Here is a 13557-nt window from a genome sequence, read left to right as displayed (position 1 = left end):
TGATGACAGTCCTATCGTGTAGTATTTAAACCGTTACAGATGCCAACATCACTACTAGAGACGAATCATGCATCAGGTAGTGTAAGCTGCTTATCTCCTGTTTACGTGATGTATCCTGTAGAGACGGTATCTAGCTGAAAGCTTGACTGTGTTGGTGTGGAATTGGAGGCTTTCGTTGTGCTTTGTTGTTTACGTTACACTGTGATAGTAAAGATGCTGGTTGGCGAAATCATATTGATGTCGACTGATTTGAAACTGATAACATCCTGCACGGTTGAGCGGCTGGATGACGCAGATCCATTAGGAAGACCATATTCACTAATGCGTTTGTACTTTCCTGAAAATGCAGGTTGGAATACCCCTTTCCCTGATCTGAGCACTGGTCCGGAATGACTGTGATGACTAGCTCGGCTGTGTCGGATTAGGGGCTTCTATTTTGTTGTTTGTGTTCCGAGAGGGTTGATGAGATGCATGGATTAAATTATTATCAAATTAATATGAAAACATATTTACCGCTTCCAAATAGTGCACGGTGCAACGCTGGCTATCCGAAATATTTAGATCACCCATAGATAAACTTTAAAATCTACGCTGTTGTTGCGAAAAATTAATCTTCTTTCGACTTGCAAGCTTACATGACATGAGCTAAACTGCCTGTAATCGCATATCAGTCCCATATTGATTTTCGTCAGTTTTAAGATAACGTTATCCACTATCAATTGGTAAACTACGGACTTTGATTATGAAAAATGCGAAAACAACATCAAGTCAATTTGTACCATTAAGCGAAGTAATCGCATATCAGTTCCATTCTGAAATTCGAACGTCCAAAGGTCAAGTTACAGTTCTGCTTTTTGGATCGCCATATTTTTCGGTGATATAACAAAAGATGCATTGTAACTGATTTCAACTTGAAAGAATAGTCAATTAATTTACTATGATTTTTCAAATATTTACGTGGAAATTGCTCTTCGTAACTTCAACTGCCATTTTCTCAATGCCTGCTTTTTCCATACGGCACTGATATGGGATTATAGGCAGTATAGGTCTTAAAAAAAAGTCAAACCTAAAAACTCCGAGGTCGCAAAGAGTATTGAAAATGCTCTTGAAGGGTAGGGCAGCCCAAAACGCACCCCTGAGGTAAAATGACTCCACGTGGTTTTCATAGCTTTCTTATTATCAGTTCGTGAATTTAATGTTCTGCAGTAGTAGTTTAGTACTTACACCAGCATTTCAGCACATAAAATCCCAGAATTAGCTAAGCGAAAGGATCGAAAAACGACGCGGGGTCATTTCACCCCATGGGTGCATTATGAACTGCTCTCCTCTATGCTGAGAATCTTCTTGACTTCTGGGGAATAAGATAGCTGGTTCACAACATTTCCAATCATCATGGAGTTTTGGACGAAAACTGGTCGATCTCTGGCTTGTCTGGCTTGGAACTGGTTGTCTTGTTCTTCTGAAGAATTTTCGTCTTTTCTCGTTCTTGATTATTCCTGCTCCTGCAAGCTGTAAAAGTAAGGTTGCCATTGCACTTGGCACACATGGTTTCGGGTTGATTGTTTGTCGTCTTCCTTCGAAGGTACTTTACATTGTTCCGATGCATAGTTTAACCCATATTTCACACACTAGTTAGGAACATTTCAATGTTTTAGAATGGACTTCCCCTGTGATATGGGGAGTCCAGAAGGGCCTCTCCAAGGATTGTGTAGCCCTCCAGAAGGGAGTACCCTAAAATGTATTTGCTGTCTATGCTGTCTACAGTCGTTTGGTATTCGTCGATATTGCCAGGTCGTTTACCTTGGGATGTCCTTTTCGTTGCGTTTGCCGGTTGAATGAGTTATTGCCTGGTCGTGGTATATTTAAAAGTTTGGTTCGTAATCCTTGTGGGTAGCAGTGGTCATGGTTTGTGGTTCTTTGCAGATTTTATACAGACACCACCGACAGCAGACTTCGTGGAGGGGTCCGCTGTCAGTAATAGTATCATGTTCACTTCGATTAAATTGCATCCAAGAGGTCGGCTTCTCGGAGGAAACCTTCGAGTGCCACAGTTCTGGCCGGGTCATCTGCTGCTGTTCAACGGAGTTATGTACTTGGCATACCCCACATATCTTAAAAAAAAAAAGCCAGTGCCAGAGAAATTGTGCGATATACGGGAGTATCCCGTTCTCAATCTTGAGAGATTCACCTGCATTCGATGGTTCTTAGGATCCTCCCATCGGACGATATCTTCTTCAATCTTCTGGATGAATGGTTCTCCAGCGTCGTTCCAGGCCCACCAGTCGTTGAAAGATTTGTCGACCCATTATGGGTGTATGCCGTGGCCTGTCTGCCGAAGGTCACCAGGTGATCTTAATGACCCGGGATCCAAACAAAGGTAGTGTCGGCTGGGGCATACCTTTGGATGCCTTGGATCCACGGGTGTTTGGAGATGTCTAAATTGAGGGCTTGCACTACACTAGCCGAGTCGGTAAACACGACGATCGGGTTGTCGGAGGAGGTTGTTGCATCAGTAAAGACGGCAGCAGGTTCGACCGAGAAGATTGAATCGGAAGCTCATAGCAGACTGCTTATCTGCGGTCTAGTTACCCCAATACCAACACCCATCCGGGTTACTGAGCCATCGAAGTAGCGGATGGTATGATGTTTATATTTTTCGTTTTGAAGCTGGGTTATTGATTGAGAAACAGCTAGGAGGTTGGAACCGGCCTTGAACTTGTTTTTGATGGAGTAATCGCTCCGGGTTTTTGGTAGGTCCCTACCTCTATCTCCGACCCAGTGAACCCTGCTCACTGTAGGGAGCTCTTTGTTGGTCCACTTTATCAGGAGTTGGTTGGCCTCCATCAAGAGGAACCCTCCCTCGCCTGTGGTCTTCTCTACCAGGTCGATTTCACTACGGCAGAGCGTGTTCGCAATGAATCTTTCGAAAGGTGGGGAGCCGCTTTTGATGCAAGCAGCAATGCTGGGAGTGGATGGTAGTAGACTGACCGATATCCTGATTGCCTGATTGTATGTGGAGGCTAGCTTTTTTTATTTTGTTGGTCCTGGGCTAGACATGTGATTTCAATGCCGCATGTCAGCTTTGAATTCATGTGTTGTGTATTATTATCCGCTGTCCATGTACGTCAAAGAATCGGTCATATCTACATCCATCATATCTCTTAACACGAGCTAAGGAAAATTATAAATATTAATCAAGTAAATAACACTGCAACTAAAAACACATCTTTACAGAACAGTTGTCAGTTGAAACTGATGTCCAAAATATATTCATGTATTGTATAGGCGGTCCACTGTATCTGCCACACGGTGCATTAAATCATTTATTTTTAATGGCTATCAAATGAGGCTGGTGAGAACAGTCTGGTAAACAGAAATTGTAAACAAACTAGGTTTTACTATGCGCATTTTTATGTTCAGAGCCCTATCGAAACTTTGAGCGTTCCAAATATACAAAATTATAACACAAAACCAAAAAAATAATTATTAGTTGTGCAAGGTTTACTGTACATTGCACATGGCTAGATATTTTGAAGGAGTTTCGATTAAATTCGTGCAAAACAGGGTTGTTGATTCACAACCGTCGATAACGTCTGCATTAACGTCTGCAATGTAAATTCACCATTGCAGACGTTAATGCTTACGATATCGACTAGCAACCCTGGCCCAGAATCCGTCATTCACCCTTTTAACTTATGATTGGTTTATGTCATGAAACATTAAATTATCAAGTTTGTTTCTCGTCGACCTCAATGTGCTGAAAAATTCACCGTCAATATCCCACGGCTTTCCAGACTGAACTTTACCATGCTTTATGGCTCCAAGTTTTTCGACTGGGGGAAAGCAAATATTTACACGAAAAAAATTATCATAATCCGCCACGTATTCACTTTTCCTCCCATTTGGCTCCCGTAACTCTGCCAAGGTATGGACGAATAACCAAGCAACGGCACAAGCAGGTAGAAGCAAAACTTACTTGTCCCACACTGCAGCAAACAAACCCCAGGGGGACATTCTCTGGCGATGGTTCTTCTCTTCCGGAGATCTGTTTCCTGTGTAGTTTCAAAGACGAACGTCAAACATCCTCCGTCTGTTCTCTGCTACCCTCTGTCTCTAGAAGTTTGCTCATAATATTTGCTTTCAACTGAAAACATGTTTGCTTACCCAGAGCAACGAAACTGGACTTGTGTTGAAAGCTACCGAAGCACACAACATTAGCCGTAAAGCAGAAATACAAATACGAAATGGATCCCTTTTCATCGTTTGATTTCGTCTGTTTGATATCCCATCATAAATTTCGATACGTAAACGAACCAGCTAGTTTACCTTCTGAAGTCAGCATATTCTCTTGCTTCGAGTAAGAGAAATCCGAATTTCAAACACTGTGATCACACAACATTCCAAATCATCATTCCATACATATTGGATCTAGGTCAAGTCTGCAAACTGAAAATCAAAATTAATAAACCTTAAACAATCCCCCCACCCTCCAGCGAAGAAAGCTTTCCTACGGCGAATGAATAACTTTCAGAAAACAATTACAAAACTAAAACCTCACCAGTTGTTCAAATAATATTCCCTGTTCTTATTGTTATTCTCTTCTATTTTCGTCTGCGACCGAACTTTGCGCGAAATTAAATCCTATTTATAACCACAAACTCCCCCACCCCATGAATCGAAACAAACGTCACACAAAAACAATCCACGTATTTCGTCACTTAATCTAAACCTTCCAACACAACCTTATTTAACAAAAACAAATCGCAACCACCAACGAATCCACGAAAAACAAAATAATCCAAACAACAAACAGCTGAAATATTTCGTGGCACGCAAAAAGTTTCGGGAAGCCCAAAAGCCGTACGACGTCAAAGACGTCATGGAGCAGTACACCTCGGGACATGCGGATCTGCTGAATCGTGTCCGGACTCTTCAGTTTAGGTGAGCGCACGAACGAATGAACAAATCTTCAAATCAAACAAAAAAATAAGCATCCTATGGGGAAAAAAGGCTTGACGGATTCTCCCTACTGTCTTTCTTTTATTGCAACCATTACAACACCGTCACTTTATTAAGAGTATACGTATGAAAATTTGGCTTACCTTCTTTGCTACCAATCGGAATCAATACGCTTCCTGATAAACAAACCACTGAATTACCGCTACCAAAAACAGACATAACGTAGATTAACAACTTAGTAGATAGCCGGAATCAAGAAAAATCAACACGCTACATTGCTATATTACTCACTTTTGAATGGCATCTCCATAACCATAGCGATCGGTAGAGGGCGTATTCTCGATGTGGGGTACATAACGGCGTTACATAACTTGGAGACATGCTTATCATTTGTCAGAGGGTGGATGCTGCGATGCCACAAACACAGATTTTTACCCAACGAAAAAAATGGGACCCCCTTGCTTATGTTGGTACCGCACCCCAAGTTTGTTAGCTCAAAAAATAATCCAATTATTGAGCTAACTTACGGTGTCAAAACAAACAAGGGGGTCCCAATTTTTTCCGACTCGGAATCCAAATTTAAATTTAATCAGCATCGGGAGATAAAAGCTAATAGCTCAAAGGGTTTCTATAAAATATACTTCTAACTTCTGAGTTATGAATACTTTTCCAAGAAAGTTTTCAAAGGTAAGTTTAGATGGTTTCCAGGAGAGACCAATGCAAGTTTCACGAATTGTAAAAGACCTTTTTAAGAGGAATATTAAGTTCCATATTCCGTAAATTGTAACCTTCCGGGGCCATAGAAATTTATTGAACTTTTCATGGACTGAAATGGGCTCGAAGTATATTTTGGAAATTCCCTTAATCTGAGTGGTCCGAAGTCCTTCACTTTCAATTTTCAAGTTAGTTTACTTGAATAATATTCAATTTCTAGTTCTATTTTACCGCTCACAAATTGGTGTTTTTTCCAGAGCAAAAAAAGAGAACTCGTGCGTGACATTCTCATTATCTATTTACAATTGCTTGATAGAGCCTATATTTTGTTAAGTTCGGAATAAACTTTAAAATGGATATCAAGTTAGAAATTGATCAATATCAAGTCAAACGGTTAAATATGCTTTTGCTGCTTTCCCTCAGACCAGTTTATTTTGATGTTTAATTTTTCTTTGTTGAGGATTGTTACAATCATTAGTGATTATTACAATTAATTAATCGTACTTTATCATTAGTGTGAATAAATTTGACCAGTTTTTAAGATACACTTGATTCATTACCATTTAATTTAAGGATCAAATTTTGAGTATTGATCCTAATACTTTATCTGCCTAGGTGTTGGTCCACCACTCAGTCCTGTCTTAACTCTATTTCTGGCGAAGACGTAATGGTTTTCGAACGAATTTTGCAATTCCAACCCCAATAGCAAAAAAGCACGATAGTTTGCATAATTGTGTGTTATCGGGAATCGTTCATTTTTGTGCTTAAACTCGGCAATTTTGAATCTTGATTATTTGGTCAATGTCTATTTAGACTAAATATACACGATATTTTGGTTTGTACTTTTGAAATTTCCATGCTCAATATTTTTTAAATTATTTAATTAAAAAAAAAACTTATAAGAATGCAAACTTCTGGAATATCGAAAACTTTGAACTCTTGAAAATTGACAAAAGTCGTAGGACAAACTTTAGGTTAATTTTTAAACATTTTGTAAGTACAATTATTCCCGTATTTTTTGCACAGAAAAAAAAACTGAAAATCTTTCAAGTTGTTTTCTGATCAAAAATTACAAAAATGCAGCACAGAATAAAAGTTCAAACATTAGACCAAAAGTTCTTGATGTACAATTTTTGTCAATTTGATGTGTCCAAAGTTTTAAATTGTTGTTAAGTTTGCATTTTTTATAAGCTTTTCAATCAAACAAAATCAAAAATATTGAACAAAGTTATTTATAGTTATTTAAAATTTTAAATATATTTTTTTATTTTTCTTTAAAATAGCCTAGAACATTAACCATGTATATTTTTCGTAGAATGGCTTAATTATTCTGTTTCAATTAGAAGTGATACTTTTGTACTACGATTTTTTAAATAATCTAATGATCTTAATAATTGATGAACGTTATAGTAGAATAATTGTATAACATATTACATTGTGTTTCCCTTCCATTCTACTACTATTGTATCACTTTCACTATGACTAATTCACTATTCACTTTCACCATTTACTTTTACTACCATAAGACGGGGTGGGCCTAGGGGGTTACATTGAGCACACTATGAATTTAATAGGAACAAATATCTTGAATACACAGAGAATGATGACTAGAATATGTTCATTGAACTCCCGGACTGCGTTTTGACCCAATGTCACCCCACATAAGGTTTAACATTGGCCTATTTGTTATCTAATTTAAGTTAAATGATATATCACTTACAATCAACCATTTCCACGACAATCGTAAATATATCATTGATGATTTTTTTTCTGTTCAGGACCTAACACTACTGCGACCAGTAAATTGATCTATTGTAGTATATCCCGTGTCCTTAGTTTAGTGCATGTCGTATTATTCCATCACTATTGAGAAATGATGAAGTATTCGATTTTTTTACAGTTTATCGCAAGGATCCAACTCTAATTAAAATGTCCCACTATTTATACCCTTCGGAGTGTTGAAACACCCTCCAGAGGCGCGCCCTTATGACACCGATAATGACCATGCATCAGAACCCTAGTCTTAACCACTTCAAACTAGAGAACAACGAATAGAAGATTAGGAATCACATAGATGAAGACAACTAACTCATTTTTTTCCTTGTTTCAAGATCATCCTCGGTAGACAAAGCCAAGTCTTGTCACTATCAACAAGGCATAACAAGTAACAAGGACTAAGATGTGTTCCTTGGATTACTGAAAAATCCTGTTTCCCTAGTTTGAATTAGTTAGGACTTGTAATCGGTGATAGATCTTACATCCCGTAACGTACAACGAAAAGGTGATCTACTCACGTTACGGGGCATTGATGAATATATTCACATGCTGAAAATTTATTTCGTTGCTAAAATGCGAATGTTGTATATTTTGATTTTTCGGCCTATTGTCACCCCCACTTACTGTATCACTTAAAAACAAAACTATAACAGATGCATATTTCGTTTAATACTTGCAAACTTCTTCAGTGTTTAGTAATTTTTTTAAAGTAATAGTGAAAGTGAATATTGAATTAGTGCCAGTGCACTGTGGTCCAAAACGGCAAAAAGTGGAACTTTATTCCTAGAGCCCAGCCTTTAAATTTTAGCCATATGGTGTCTTCGGAAAAAATGTTTGTATAAATATCTTACATAATATAAAACTGTCAAAAATTAGTCATGTCTTACTATGCAAAAAATAAAAACACTAACTTTTTTCTTTGAGGATATAGGGGAACGATGTCTTCAGCAAAGTTGTAGACAATGTAAAAACAAGCAACTTCATTCAATACGTCAAAATTCTAAATCCTGTATTTTCAGAGTTATGGAGCTTTTTCTATGGAAGTTCCCTTAAATTTAGTTTTTCATACTTAACTTCTTTAAATTTCATTTTTCAAGTATACAATGTTCTAGACTATTATTCAAACAATCAAAACACACGTTTTTGTTGAAGATCATGAATCATTACAATTACTCCTTGTAAAGTTATAACAACTTTTATCTTTATTTTTCCATTACTTCATAAGCTTTTAGGAGAGAATGGGGCAAGTGAGGACACAAAACCAACTTTTTTTCTTGAAGCTTAGCTCAAGTACTATAAAGTTGAGAAGGTTTCATTTGTCGCTCCCTTCCCAAATTTGAGTACAATAACCTTATTATTTATGGTTTTTCATATATTTTTCACTTTCTTTTTTAGGTTTTTTATACATATTTTTTTAATCTTTAATATTTGAAGTATATAATGTTCTAAATAATCTTAAAACAGTAAAAACACATGTATTTGTAGAAGACCGTTAGTCTCTACAATAATGCATTGCAAAGTTATAGCTTATTCTATCTTTATTTAGCTTTATTTTTTTGTTTATATGGGAGAATGTGGCAATGGGAACACAACATCATCTAGCCTTCTTGAAGCCCAAGTACCAAAAAGCTATGCAGATTCAACTTCACCCTCCCCTCCTCCTATTTGAGTGTGACAACTTTACGCTGTTACATATTTTCTTGTTTTTATAGAAAACTTAATATATTGAACATTCGCTGCAATAAAATTATAGCTCAAAAATAATACACCATGTATTATTTTTGAGCTATACGCGAATAGCATAACAGTTTGTGTGATTTCACTACCTGCTGGCAGTGTTGCTGATATTTAGGTGTATGTGTCGTGAGCATTTGGACAAAGAAAGAAACTGAATATGTTATTCGCGTAAGTACATGGTGTATTATTTTTGAGCTTTAATTTTATTGCAGCGAATGTTCAATATATTAAGTTTTCTATAAAAACAAGAAAATATGTAACAGCGTAAACTTGTCATACTCAAATAGGAGGAGGGGAGGGTGAAATTGAATCTGCATAGCTTTTTGGTACTTGGGCTTCAAGAAGGCTAGATGATGTTGTGGTCCCATTGCCACATTCTCCCATATAAACAAAAAAATAAAGCTAAATAAAGTTAAAATAAGCTATAACTTTGCAATGCATTATTGTAGAGACTAACGGTCTTCTACAAATACATGTGTTTTTACTGTTTTAAGATTATTTAGAACATTATATACTTCAAATACTAAAGATTAAAAAAATATGTATAAAAAACCTAAAAAGAAAGTGAAAAATATATGAAAAACCATAAATAATAAGGTTATTGTACTCAAATTTGGGAAGGGAGCGACAAATGAAACCTTCTCAACTTTATAGTACTTGAGCTAAGCTTCAAGAAAAAAAGTTGGTTTTGTGTCCTCACTTGCCCCATTCTCTCCTAAAAGCTTATGAAGTAATGGAAAAATAAAGATAAAAGTTGTTATAACTTTACAAGGAGTAATTGTAATGATTCATGATCTTCAACAAAAACGTGTGTTTTGATTGTTTGAATAATAGTCTAGAACATTGTATACTTGAAAAATGAAATTTAAAGAAGTTAAGTATGAAAAACTAAATTTAAGGGAACTTCCATAGAAAAAGCTCCATAACTCTGAAAATACAGGATTTAGAATTTTGATGTATTTAATAAAGTTGCTTGTTTTTACATTGTCTACAACTTTGCTGAAGACATCGTTCCCCTATATCCTCAAAGAAAAAAGTTAGTGTTTTTATTTTTTGCATAGTAAGACATGACTATTTTTTGACAGTTTTATATTATGTAAGATATTTATACAAACATTTTTTCCGAAGACACTATATGGCTAAAATGTAAAGGCTAGGCTCTAGGAATAAAGTTCCACTTTTTGCCGTTTTGGACCACAGTGCAGTGGTATAGTTAGTAGAATTAAATGGGAAAACAACGTAACAAAAGTCAAAAACGCCGTTTCGAAACAATTTTCAAGATTCAAAATGGTCGAATTTTAGCAAAAATGTAAATGATCACCCTAGAGTCGGTGTATAATGAGTCACGCCAAGAGTGAAGCCAAGTCTACCTATTGAACTGTCAAAACGGCTACCTATCGTGCAAAGTAAATAAACATTACGATGCTATGAAAGGTCCACGAAAGGTATTGTAGTAAAATATAAAATATAATCGAAGAAATGAGCATAAACACGCAGTGAGCGTTAAATTGTCATGGGTTACGCTCGGTAATGATTAGTAATGAGAATGTTTACTATTGTTTCTACGCTCGGTAATGATTAGTAATGAGAATGTTTACTATTGTTTCTTAAGATAATTTGACATAATCACTGATATAATGATTTACTACAGCCGCAATATTTTTTCTCTCGCTAGAAGTCATTTGAAGTTGTTGTAGAAGTCCTCTGTTGCCAAGTGAAAAGAATGGGAATCTTTCGAAAACCGTGATGCGAGTTCAACTGTTTTTCTCTTGGCGTGACTCATTATACACCGACTCTAGATCACCCATATGCAAACTTTCCTGCCAATCAAAGCAGGTCGAGTCGTCATTTGACATAGAACTGCTCAATATGAGCTGTCAAAATCCAACCAATTTTGTATTGCTTCAACAAGGAAACAAATGCAAAGTATTGCAATTGCTATCTTTTCACAAATCATTCAATAAAAATTGCATTTTTTTAAGACTATAAGATATTTGAAAGTTTCAGAAAATTTTATCAAAACGAATATCGTTTTTTTTTTTTAAATACTAATTTGCTTACTTCTCCAGATTAAGTTTCCCAATAAAAGTGTTTTTTTTTTTCTTAATCATATCACTGTATGGGTCAGTCGTGACTTATTCAGGGATGAAATTTAAACTCGTGATATTGGCGTGAGAGGTATGGATGTTAACCACTACATCGAGGCCGTCCCCATCCCAATAAAAGCGCTGAAGAAACCATCAACTAACCGTCGAAATAAAATGCTGTAAATAATTTAAAAAAAGGTCTTAGCCATATATTCTGTTCTAGTAGCCTCCTGATTGAAAGGCAGTTATGACCTCTGTGGTGTAACTTTTTCCGTTCAAATGGTAAAATTGTATTGGAAGCCCTTTGAATCCCTCTCTAAAGTATATACGTGGTTTATGGACAGTCCCTTAGGAGTTCTTAGTAAATCCATAGTCGATAGTCCATTCCTCGATAGTCGTCCATCGACTCAAGAAGTATTTTTAAAGTTCCTCACTATACCTGAAACTTCTTAGGAAGCCCAAACAAAACACATGATCTATAACAGTGTATTAAAACTTTGTATGACTGTTGTTGGTTGTATATCAGTTTACTCAACATAATTCTATGAATTTGAATTACTTCGGAGGCTACTAACCTATTATTGAAATACCTTTAGATGTCCTAGGGTACGTGTACCAGCTATAGCTATACATTTCTATTATGATGTGTTCAAATTATGGCCAATGAGACTTCCATAGGCCATAACTGGAACACACCATAATAGAAACGTATAGCCATAACTGGTAAACCTACCTTACTAATATCCTGCATCCATGTTCCTTAAAACTGTTCTACGAAAATCCACAAACTATCTCATATTTTTCATGGATAATTCCCAAGTTAATGAAAACGATGAAGAAACGTTGAACTAATCTTTAATAAAAAAAAATTGATTTTGCCATTCTGAAGACTTTTTACGAAATTAACCGAAATTAAGCTGATATTATGCAAAGTGTCATGCAATAAATTGGAGAAGGTCGCATCAGTTCCATTCGACATTTGACGTGGAACACCTCAAAATAAGCAGTTCCAGACAAAATAGCGAAAAAGAAAATTAATGTTTGATTCAACCTTCTCCGATTTGTATGAAGCATTGCGTAATTGTTTGTCATGGGAAATGATTCACATTTTAGCTAAATTTTGGCCATTTTAGATCTTCTCAAATTTTAAAAATAGGGTGCTTGAAATTTTTCAATAAATTGCAGCACGAAAACGGTATTTCTGATTGTATTACGACTGAGAAAAAGTTGTAGAGCCAATTCCAAGTAACATAGCAGTTTTATAGAGGTTTTATTGCATTCTACAAGTCTAATTCATGGTCTACAGAACCCTCATAAAACCAAAATTGTTACTTGGGATTAGGTCTTTCAAGGAAAAATATATACGAAAAAATTTATATTTATTTAAAATATATATATTTTTTAATGTGAAAAACACTAATATTTTAAAAATGTTATTGCAAGGTTTTCGAAATTATAAAAAAAAACGTTTAAAAAATGCAATTTTTTTGATTTTTTTTTTACATTTGAATTACTTATTTAACGTGTCTCAAACATTGGTTTCCGAGTGTAAATTACATGAAAAATCATTGACCTAAAAGTTCAAAAATTTTACTAAAACTTCTTGCTTCACGATTCTTGTTAATTTTTTATTTTAAACATTTCAAAAGATTCATTTTTTATAAACTTTTTTAAAACAAAAGAAATTTAAAATCAAACAAGGGCATATTGAGATAGTTAGGTGTTTAACCTTTTTTGGTTTTTTACTACAAATTACTAATATCGTTTTATTGGTATATATTTTCCTAGAAAAATTTCCTTTTCTCAACAACTTTGTCTCAGACATCAATTCTATAAGAAGTGCCGTTTCTGTGCTACAATTGTATTGAAAAATGTCATAGATGCCATTTTGAAAATTTAAAAAAAATCCAAGATGGCTGAATTTCAGAAAAAAAAATTAAATCATTGCCCATAACAATCAATTATTCAAAGTATCATGCATAACGGAGTAGGATCAGATTCGCCATTTGGAGTGGAACTGCGCAAAATGTCTTCACTATTTCTGGAATACATCAATAAACACCACTGGCGTAGTTCGGAGAATTTTCTTAAACCTCAGGGAACTTTGTAAAACTTCAGGGACTTTTAAGAAGTTCAAAGAACATCGTACAAAATACAGAATTTAAGTGAAAATTCTGGGAACTTCATAGAGCTTCAGAAAAATTCGTAGAAACTAAGGGAGCTTTGAAAAACTTAGTCAGAAAACTGCATTGAAGTGGCAACCCTATTTAAGGTTTGGGATCTT

At 35.6% G+C, this 13557-nt stretch overlaps 1 protein-coding gene across 10 annotated transcripts in view; it reads left to right on the top strand.

Annotated features, from left to right (window-relative positions):
- Positions 1-13557, top strand: part of KCNQ (KCNQ potassium channel) — a 462308-nt gene that overhangs the window by 365162 nt on the left and 83589 nt on the right. For 2 of the 10 annotated variants that reach the window (XM_065237550.1, XM_065237545.1), the window contains one exon: positions 4814-4941. The exons of the other annotated variants lie outside the window; for them this stretch is intronic. In XM_065237550.1, coding sequence (XP_065093622.1) covers positions 4814-4941 — 128 coding nt within the window. The remainder of the gene's footprint in view (positions 1-4813; positions 4942-13557) is intronic. 10 annotated transcript variants of the gene reach the window in all.

The sequence above is a fragment of the Ochlerotatus camptorhynchus genome, unplaced genomic scaffold, assembly GCF_037179485.1.
Source record: "Ochlerotatus camptorhynchus isolate MF236.1 unplaced genomic scaffold, CSIRO-AGI_Acam_v1.1 ptg000631l, whole genome shotgun sequence".
In the NCBI taxonomy this organism is placed as follows: domain Eukaryota; kingdom Metazoa; phylum Arthropoda; class Insecta; order Diptera; family Culicidae; genus Ochlerotatus; species Ochlerotatus camptorhynchus.
Note: the sequence above shows the minus strand (reverse complement) of the source record. Positions and strands in the feature narration are given on the sequence as shown.